The 10908-nt window shown below is 31.3% G+C and overlaps 1 protein-coding gene across 1 annotated transcript; it reads right to left on the minus strand.

Moving 5' to 3' along the window:
• Positions 1-487: 487 nt before the first annotated feature.
• Positions 488-10499, minus strand: LOC100163401. Its single transcript, XM_001949572.5, has 19 exons — positions 10057-10499; positions 8908-9296; positions 8597-8793; positions 8294-8523; positions 8003-8229; positions 6839-7941; positions 6543-6743; positions 6236-6465; positions 5838-6169; positions 5593-5767; positions 5287-5514; positions 3593-4344; positions 3438-3537; positions 2851-3368; positions 1718-1919; positions 1541-1656; positions 1350-1472; positions 921-1095; positions 488-803 (listed from the first exon to the last, which is right to left on the minus strand). The coding sequence occupies exons 2-19, from the start codon at positions 9268-9270 to the stop codon at positions 688-690; spliced, it is 5388 nt and encodes a 1795-aa protein (XP_001949607.2). The 5' UTR covers positions 9271-9296; positions 10057-10499; the 3' UTR covers positions 488-687.
• Between the last annotated feature and the right edge of the window lie 409 nt (positions 10500-10908).

Genomic DNA, 10908 nt, shown 5'->3' on the forward strand with positions numbered 1-10908 from the left:
ATCTTGTGTCCTCTTAACTTAACTTGAGTTAATTATTTTCATTAACTCGCCCACCTTTGGCATTCTCTCGTGGCCCAGAGTGTAGTTGTATGTAGGTTTTTTACAGTAATTCAATTCTTTAACAAGTTTCTCATTTTTAATATATAATAGTGTAAATTAAAAATGCTCTATAGATTATAAATTACTTAGAAACTGAATTATCGTAAAAAATTACTTAATCTTTGCCCCCCTAGTTTTTGACAGTTATTCAACTGAGTGTGAACATTTAAAACAATTTCAAATGAATGGTTGGTAGGGAAGTTTGTCTATTTAAGAACGTGCCATGAGGCATTTTATACCTGTTTGTTTCGATTTTGTATGGAGTATCGTTAAAAATTAATTCTAGGAACCAGTAATTGATAAAAGTTTAAAACTTATCTGGCTACTCAATTTTTAGATGAAAAAAAAATTCTATTAACAAGTTCTATTTATGTAATTTGACAACAAATCCTTTAATTAAAGTTTATTGAAGCAAACAAATATAAAACAAAAAAGTAGGTAACAATCAGACTACATACACAAAGTAAACATTTAAGTCATATTCAAACCTTATTATGGCTTATAATAAATCATGTCATTATAATATATTGTATAACAAATGTATATAAATAAAAAAATAATTAATAAGGAACTGTTATCCCACAAAGGTTAAGTATTTGATTCAGTAGGCCCTTGGCTGCAAGTGTCTTGATTAGACTGTTGATGAATGAACACAGGTCTCACACCATCAGAATTTAATATTCGAGCAAACATTTGTGATCGTCCTGTAACATATTTTTATTGAAGTCAAATTTGTGTAGAGATAGGTAACTAAAGACTGTTTTATATGGATGTGTATGATATGTGTCCATGTGAAACAGGCATAATGAAAAAATATAGACCTTTGAGATTGTGTTGTGATAATGGTATAACTTTTAGTCCTTGAAAAGATTTCAAAGAACTTGCAGGCACAAGTATTTGTTGAGAACCTTGCTGCACCACAGTGTAAGTGTTGGCAGTAGAACTAACTACTGCTGATGATGTTGATATACCCGTAAGAGCCGATGAAATTTGTGCCTAAGAAAATTATTTAAATTTAATAATATTTATATGAAGTTAAGGTTTCAATGGCTCCTAATATAATTCCAATAGATCATGTAACATAATGAAGATACTAAAACTATCAACTTAATGACCCGTGTTAGAAAAACTAAAAAATTCACCCAAGTAAATTAAATTTTTAAATAGAAACATGTCCACCATTAATGGACTTCACTGAGAATTAATAGTTTTCATCATAAAAGTAAATACTTTTCCAAAAATAAACTTACTTTATTAGTAACTAATAAAGGTTTTCCGCCAATTTGAGACTGAACCACACGTACAGTTTGTGGTTGATTGGTATCACCAGATTTTAAACGATCATTTATAGTTGATATCCGAGTAGGTGTTTTCTATGAAAATATACATATACATTTAAGTACATAAATATTACAGTTTAAAGTAATTTCTAATTAATTACCTGTCCAATATTTGGTTGATTTGATGGCATAAGTTTCGGTTGAGCAACAGTTACCACTGTATAGTGTGGTTGACCACTCTTAGAAGTCTGTACTCCAGAAATTCGTAATGGAGTACCTAAATAGCAAATATAATATAAATAACATTATAAATTAGTATACATTTTTGATTATCTAACCTGGAACACCAGATAATTTTCTATTTGTAAGAACTGAATCAACAGGTAATTGTGCTCTTTGATTGGACATAAATTGGCCAACAAGTGGCTTAGTAATTTTTCGTTGTACGTTTTGAGTGGTTTGTTTTGTTTGTACTAACAAATTAGCAGTTTTTGCTGAATTTTGTTGAATTTTTGTTCCACGGATTGATGTCAATATTGGCTAGATTAAAAGAAATTAAAACAATTATTAGAAATTCAGTAGGTACCTACCACATATTTAAAAATACATTTTATATACTTGGTCTAATTCTGTGATGAAAACTATTAAATGATCAATCAATTTTATTCATAGTTTTATAAAATAAACATTGAGAAAAAATTAATCTAAACTTTGGATAGTTGATTTCAACTTATTACCTACATTATTCAGAGAAAAATTGAAATTACACCTACTTAAAGAATGAAAAAAATAGTAAAACTGGGTCTTCAGGTGATGATTGTTCACATTCATATTATCGTTGATTATAAATACGGTAGATTGCTCACTGGCCGGTTTTTCGGTGTCACTAAATATTTACTCCCAGTAGATGGCGAGGCGATGTGACTACTAGCGATTACAACATTGCCAGACATTAATAAACCGGACAGCCGTGTTATTGGGTGCGGGTTTGTGGTTAGTAATGTCGGGTAACATTGTAATCGCTAGTAGTCATGTCGCTTCTCTATCTACCTGGAGTAAATATTTTGTGACACTGAAAAACCGGCCAGTGAGCAATCCATGGTATTTATAATCAATGATATTATTGTATTAAAATAATAAATGTAAATTATTGATTACAAAAATTATGTTATGCAGGAAGAAGTCAAGATATTTTTGATAACAAAACAAGATATGTGCTTGCATATTATTTTTACCATGTTTTTATTTTACGCTAATGAGGGAATTAAGATAAGACTTCTTAGAAATAATATGTGAATTTTCAACCAATTGATAGAGGTAACTAAAAAAAAACCCACTACCATTAGAGTTTGAACACAGGATCAAAAAATAAATCATAATTTCACAAAAAATTGTAGAAGAAAATATTATGAATTGCATGTTTTTTAAGATATAAATTAAAAATATAAAGACAAAGAAAAATACAACAAACCTTAAGTGCAATAGGTTTCTGATCATTTCCTTGTTGTTTAACCATGACAACCTGAGCCTGTTGCCCTGTCTGTTGTTGTGGCCTCAGCATCAATAATTGTTGTAATTGCTGCTGTGTTATCTGTTGCGTCTCTTGTTGTTGGGAATTTCTTGGACCCTGTTTTAAGAATATAACTTGAGGCTGTTCAGTATCTCCTCCTTCTGTCTTGTCATCCCCATCAGTCTTTCTGATAATGACTTGCTGTTTGTTTTGCTGCTGAATTTGTTTATGCTGCAAGAGTTGCAGTTGCATTTGTTGTTGTTTTTGCAATTTTTGTTGGTGCTGAAGTTGAATAAAATGTTGAACAGTTTGTGGTTTTCCAGCATCAGTTTGGTTAACAACAGTCGTATTTTGTTCAGAACTAGAAATTGAATGATCAGATCGCTTTTGTTTTAAAACTAATATCTGGCGTTGATGTTCTTTGATTTGAGGTGGTTTTGTTATATTAAGATGATGATCATGTTGATAATTTGTAAGGCCTAAGATGAAAAATAATTATATAGAATATATTACGTACATTTAAATGACGAATGACAAATATAATGTACCAGAAGATTGTCCAATAGAAACTGGTTGAGCAATTTGAACATGTTTTGTTTTCTTTCTAGGGCCAATTGTTATAAGATCTCCAGATGATATCACTTGTTTCTAAAAACACATTTCAACTTAAAAATAATGATAAATGAAAATAAACATTACATACATTTGAGGAAATATTGTTAACAACCATTGTATTGTTATTGATAAATGCTTGATTGTTGCTGTTTATAGTTTGGGAAATGTTAATCATTTGTCCACTATTGGATACAGTTTGACTGTTAACTACTTTTAGGCTGTTACCAGCCTTTGACTGACTTAAAATGTTACCACCAATTGATTGATTATTTATATTACTGGCTATTGATTGGCAGGTGAAACTATTAGCAATTGACTGACTATTACTACTAATTATTGATTGGCTAGTAACACTGCTAGAAAATGATTGATTAGGAATATTACTAGAAGTAATAATTGAGCTATTACTAGCTGTAACTGTTGAAATATGGCTTGAAACGGGCATAGAAAATATTTGGGAAGAGACAATACTATTTTGATCAATTAATGTTGGACGTTCTATGTTTAGCTCAACTGCATTATCAGTCATTTGCATGGTCTGTACAGGTACTTTTCGATTTTTAGTAACCCGAGGGGTTTTTATTGTTTGTTTTGAATGCTCTATACTATTCATTTCTTGAGTGACACGCATATCAGACAACACAGGTGATGTGCTTGAACTTGGCATAGAATCTGAAGTTGAACTTGTAGGTAAATCTAACATTGATAAAGATTCTAAAAGAACATTGGATGTTAATTTTTTATTTGGTGTACGTTTAGGTTCTAGTGTCTTTTTTTGTGCTTTATTTCTTCGCCAACATTTCATCTTCACTGCACCTTGTTGTTCTAAATGTAAACGTTCTGAAACATAATACAAACATTATAGTAGGAAAGAATTAAGCATAATAATTTTGATTATCTTCTACTTTAAATATAATCAAACATATCAAAATCTTGATAAATTCTAATCAGAAATATTTTTTATTTATTACTTTTATTTTCAATTTGTAACTTTATTTTATGAAAATAATAAGCACTAAAATTATATATATTAGTGCCATTATTTGAATGTAATAAAAATTAAAAAGGCATAGTATATAAATTGCTTTTATCGTTTAATTTAATTTTTGCTCTAAAGATGCAAAGAAACAAAATGTTAATGATCTTAATCAAAAGAAAATAATGCATATTACATGGCTCGAATATACTATATTCCGGCCCACGAGAGTCCATACGTAAACCGCGCATCGATACTGACGTACGCGACGTCTGCAGACCAAACTTTCTCCCACCATAGTACCGTTCCCACCACTTGCCAATGTGAATACAGCAGCTCATAAAAACACAGCTAATTAATTGCATTTTGGGGGTGTTATATGATTCTCCATATTGAACAAAAAAACTCACAAAAAACTCGTAAAAAAATATGTTATAAACTAATAACGTTAACGACACAAAAGACCAATTTTTAAAAACGAATTAGTCGAATTTCAAAAACATGTTTACTGCTGACTCTATATATACACAAATGTCAATTACGGCTTCCAATCAGTATGATTCGGTATATGGAAGGGGAACCGATGCGCAGCGACGGACACGTTAGCACGTTGGCCTTAGTATAGGTTATTTCAATAGTGTACTCACTAAATAATTTTATCATGTTAAGGAATTAAGATGGCAGGGTAATGAAGCAACCTATATTTAAACCATGTACCCTTATGCTGCCATTTTATTTTGTTTGATAATAATACACCTATGTGCAATAACCTTGTATATTTAAGCCATAATATATTGTGTACGTACCAAATTCTTCTAATTTTCGTCCTCTATGTAAGTAAATCCATATTTTGCGTTTTGGATCATATTTAACACAAGGATCATGTTCATAATGCAATCTATCCAAAGCCCCGCTTACAGCATTGTGTAATTCAGTAAGATTTGCTTCCATCAAGTATTGAGAATCTCTAAGTAAGGTACAAATGTCACTTCGAGTTCCCATTCCATTCGGTAATCTAGCTGTCGCATCACGTACTGAAATGACATAACATCATGTATTAATTCTTATTTTTATTTTTTACATGAGCATAAATAAAAATAATAATAGTTTACCTAATACCAATATTGATATGAAATGAGGTCTATTTTCAATCAACAAGGAATGACCACGAGCTGCTTTGTGAATATTAGATGAATTATAAATACCACGAACAGGACCCACAACCGACTCATAACCATGCATTTGGTAAATAAAAGAACGATGTGGTTTTAAAAATCGTTGCATTTCCTTGTTTTTAATAAGAATGAAATATTAATCAAAAATTTTTGTTTTAAATTAGTTATATATTTTAACTTACTTGAGCCTGAAAAATTATACGTTCTTCCATACTGGAAGGAGTCACTATCCATGTGTCTAATAATGGTAAAGGTAAAGGAATTGATGTATCAGTTTCAGACATTTCAATTGTTGAAATAATATCTGTGGTAGATGGTATTGGTACATTGTTAATACCAACCACATCGTCTTTGATACTTTTCAATTTTGAGCTAATGTTATTCAAATTATGTAACCAGCATTTGCATAAATCTCCAAGCCGAGTGTCTGAATCTCTACCAGCACCAATCCATTGATAAATATCTAAACTAGGCTTATACTCAATGTAAGGAACAAAATCTTCGGGTTGCCACTCTAAAGAAAATTATATATTAAATAATTAATTATAAAATTTGTATAAGGAAATAATAACAAATTTACCAGGGAAATGTCCTGCTAAGAAACCTATAGCTGATTGTAGTGATTTAGGCCAAGTCTTTAAAGTTAAACTGTGGTACCAATCTGGATTTTTTCTGTTATTAAATGTTGAATTCACCCAGTCATGAACACGCTCATTTAATGCAGTCATATCCATACGGTAATCCCAGTTAGCACAGATTATATCCCTTATAAGTGCAAAGAAACTAGAAACTATCTTCTTTAGTTGAGGTCTAAAAATATATATATAAAAATAAATAAAAGATTTTCTATACAATTTAAACATAATACACAATATATTTTAACATACGTCTTCAGATCTAAATTCTCATTACACATAGTTTTAATATCCAAAACATGAAAACCCTCTAACTCTGATAATGATCCAACATAATTGGAATCTGTTATGACTTTACTAGGAGTAGACACTGGTGATAATGATAGCTGTTTAGAACCATAGTCACTTGGAGTTAGAGAGCGTAAACAAGAATGTATTGTCCTAGGTGAAGATCTAAATAATTCATGTATTAGGTATAATGTTAACTTGTGATGATATTTTAATAATTAGTTATCAAAAAATAATAACAAAATAAAAATAATACTTACTCTGTATTTATGGTTTGCACTGTACTAGTTAACATGTCTTCTGGATGAAACTCTTTCTGAATATAGTCAGGTGGACTGAATTTAGAATCCGAAATGTTATCAGATAGTTGTGGTGAAGAGAGTCCTGGTGATGGTGGTGGTGAGGGAGGTGGTGATGGAGGTGGTGATGGTGGTGGTGACGGAAGTGGTGGTGATGGAAGTGGTGGTGAGGGAATTAATGGTGAATTATTATACTTTTCTTCAACATCACTCATTTGCTCTAATAACATAGCTGCTGCAGCTTGACCTTCTTCTGCTTTACGTATTTCATCAGCTGTTAAGCTGATAGGTTCCATTTTATTAGGAACATTTAATGTTAATTCTTCTTCGATTTTTAAAAAATCTGTTAGAATAGGAGTACACGGGTCTAATTTGATGGCATTCAAATTAGTCTTAATTGATTCTTCTTCAGCCATATTAGATATAGAAATAGGTGGTGAAGATGGTGAATTCAGAGATGGTGAAAGGAGTGTAGGAGAAACTACATCTTGTAGTATCTCTTCTTTGGAGTATGAAATACTACATGGTTCTGATAGAGCACTGTCTTCTTGCTTAGATGAAATATCATGCAATTCATCTAGCTGCATAGTAGGTTGTATATCTAATTGCACACGAGGTTCTACATCTAACTGCACTTGAGGTTTTACATCTAAATGTTCATGAGGTTGTACATCTAAATGTTCATGAGGTTGTACATCTAACTGCACTTGAGGCCGTACATCTAACTGCACTTTAGGCCGTACATCTAACTGCACTTGAGATTGTACATCTAACTGCACTTGAGGTTGTACACTTAAATGCACAGGAGTTTTTCCATCTAAATGGACAGGGAGTTGTACATCTACCTTAACAGGAGTTTGTACATCAAACTGTACATCTAACTGCAAAGAAGATTGTATATCTAACTTAAGAGGTGGTTGGATTGACTGGGTTTGCTGTTTGATAGGTTTTGTACGCTTCAACCGAGGTCGATCACTATTTGCTGATCTCTTTTTCTCAGTACCTGATGACACTACTGGTTTAATTTGCTCTTTAATTTGGTCAAATCTCACACGTTTATGTTCCTTAAATAATTACATATATTATTATTTATATTACTACATACATTTTACTAGAATAACATACCTCTTCCATTTTCTTTTTTTTTCTTTTATGAGATACCAACATTTCTTTATACATATCATCAGAAGGCTCAAATGGATTACTTGTCGGCAAAGCAACTTTAGATAAATCTATTCTATCAGGAAAAGTTGCTAAGGTAGAAGTAATAGTTTCTAGCTCAGGTGAAAGAGAACTTTGTATAGTACTTAAATTACGTCGTTGTTTTTTACCTAAACGAGCAGGTGGTCCTTCTAAATGTTTAAAAAATGTAAAATAATTAAAAACTAATAATCAAAAAGTATTAAAGCTGTTAACCTTGATAGTTGCTATCAGAACTTTCTTCAGAGACGTCCCCTACTAAATGTTTAATATCAGAAAGCTCTTGAAAATATCTTCTTTTAACTTGTTGATGCATAGTAAAACTATTACTACCGCCATTATTTGCAATGGATGTAGTAGAAGAACCATTTAAAATATCAATAACCTTTTTACGCCCAGAAAGTAATTTTTTTAACATACTAAAATTATATATACGTTGATTTTTTCTGAAATATTGAAAAGAAACACCATTATTGTAATTAAAAATAAGTAAAAAAAAATTGTTATAATAATTCTTACCTATACTCTCTCTTGAGTGATCGTCGTAAAAGTGATTTCATTTTGACAATATCAGGTCGAAAATGTCCATCTTTTAATTTATCATGAAAATCATCAATTGGATTAACACCAAAACGAAAACTCTGTCCACCAAATAGCATTCTTAAAGTAATTTCTTTTTCCATTAAATCATTTTCAGGAAATGTAGGGAGAAAATTCTAGAGAACCAAATTTTATTATTTTTTTTTAATTTACTATGTACCTAAGTTAAATAATGTGATTATTTTGCATTTTATAAAAAGTAAAAATAAAAGCTTGTGAATACAATTTACCTTTAAATGTTGCTTTTGTTGATCACTAAGGCATACCCAAGAATTAACAGAAAATAATTGTTTAAAAACTCCTTCATCTTCACACATTCCAGCTGGCAAACTAAGCTCAGTTTTATTGGCTAACACTGTTTCTGTTTTCAGTGATATAGTTTCATCTTCGTCAGCAGTGCTAGTGCTTTCAGAATCTGAACCTGACTGACTGCTACAACTACTACTTGTAGCTGAAGTACTAGTACTAGATGTAGACGACTCTGTTTCATCATCACTATCATCTTGTTCAATTTCAGGAGATGACAATTCTTCTTCTTCTGAATTTGATGTGGATTCTTGGGGCCAATGCTGATAGTCATTATAACTCGACATGGTGTGATTTCAAACCACAAATGATACTAAAACAAACATGGTAATAAAATAAAATATAGATACTAGATACTTATTCAACTATCTAAACACAAAAAACCTGATACATTTTTATTTTTATGTCTAAATTACCTTCAATTAAAGTGAAAATGGTTAATTCAAACTTATTTGAAAAAAAAAATATAACGTTTTAGTTTTTATAGAATTTTAGTACAATATAAAGTAATTGAAATTAATAATATAAAAATTTAAAACCAAATAAAATTGGTAAGTTTCCATTTATTCTAGAAAAAATTTTTTATATTAGATAAGTAATATTAAAATATTATAACAGGTAATATTTGAAAGTAAAATTAAACCAAATCTGATGTTAGACATATTATGTCTATACTATACCAGCAAATAATAATAGTTTTATGTAACAAAAGTATCTATTGTTTGTTGATTTGTAAATTAAAACCACCAAATAAAAACATTTTTATATACCTAATAAACTCATAAAGAATTAGGTAGGCTGGACTAGGTAATTTTAAATCATATTGTTAATCTTAAATTAATACTGAATAGGTATGTATACTATTTATTATATTTTAAGCTTTTAACTATTTCTAATTTATCTAAGTAAATCTAGTGGACTTGTGATTGATAACTGTCATCGGACAAATGGTATTTCAAAAATATTCCAAACCACAGTATATCCAGTGAAGGCATGACACATCGTAGTGAAGTCTACGCACTAAGTAGTAGGCGTAATTTAGTAAGCAATTTATCGTGTAGGTAAACACATACGTCTAGATGTTATGTTCACTGGGTCCGATTAGCCTGCAGTCCAAGTAGGAGAACAACGAATTGAACTGTGGTGGTGTTTAGATTTTATTTGATTCTGTCGGCGGGCCACTGATGGCCAAACAGTCGCGATCGCGAAGTTACAGAACAAAGATAAGTGGCAACCGGTTCCGATCACACTTCTTGTCGACGGACGTTAGATAGAGACAGACGACGACGAACGGTCAGTAGGAACGACAGATTGGAGTCGTTTTCGTACCGTCGGCACACTTGGTGGACTCAACGTTATTATCGTTCGTGTAATCCGGGCCGACATAATAATAATAATATTAGTAAATAAATAACGATCGGAATGGGTAGGTTAGGTAAAGTTATTACAATGAGTTCCCTTTGAACGTCATGAGATGAGCTTGACTGCCTGAGCTATCGCTGTGTATAATTGTTTACAATTTACAATTTACAAACTATCGTCAGTCGCGACCCTGATAACGTCGCCCGCCACAAAACTTGGAAGAACAAACTCATTTGTCTTTTACGCCATGACACATGGATACCCCCGGTTCATCAGCCGTATCGCGGACTAATATACTGGATATCATCACAAAATATTTTGTTATACTGGATATTATACTGGAGTACTGCCAGTGGCGTCATTTCAGTTTTCAATAGAGGGGGGCAAAGGTTTTGACCGGCCCGAATGGGTAAAAAAAAACTGCTCGCCTTGATCGCAACCACATATTAACTGCTTACATTTTTTTATGGTACCTATCCTTTTTACTAACTAGGTAACATCATTTTTAAATAAAAGGTAGCAGATATTTTAGAAAAACAATTGCATACCTATTATCAGTTAAA

The sequence above is a fragment of the Acyrthosiphon pisum genome, chromosome A1 (genome assembly GCF_005508785.2).
Source record: "Acyrthosiphon pisum isolate AL4f chromosome A1, pea_aphid_22Mar2018_4r6ur, whole genome shotgun sequence".
NCBI lineage: Eukaryota > Metazoa > Arthropoda > Insecta > Hemiptera > Aphididae > Acyrthosiphon > Acyrthosiphon pisum.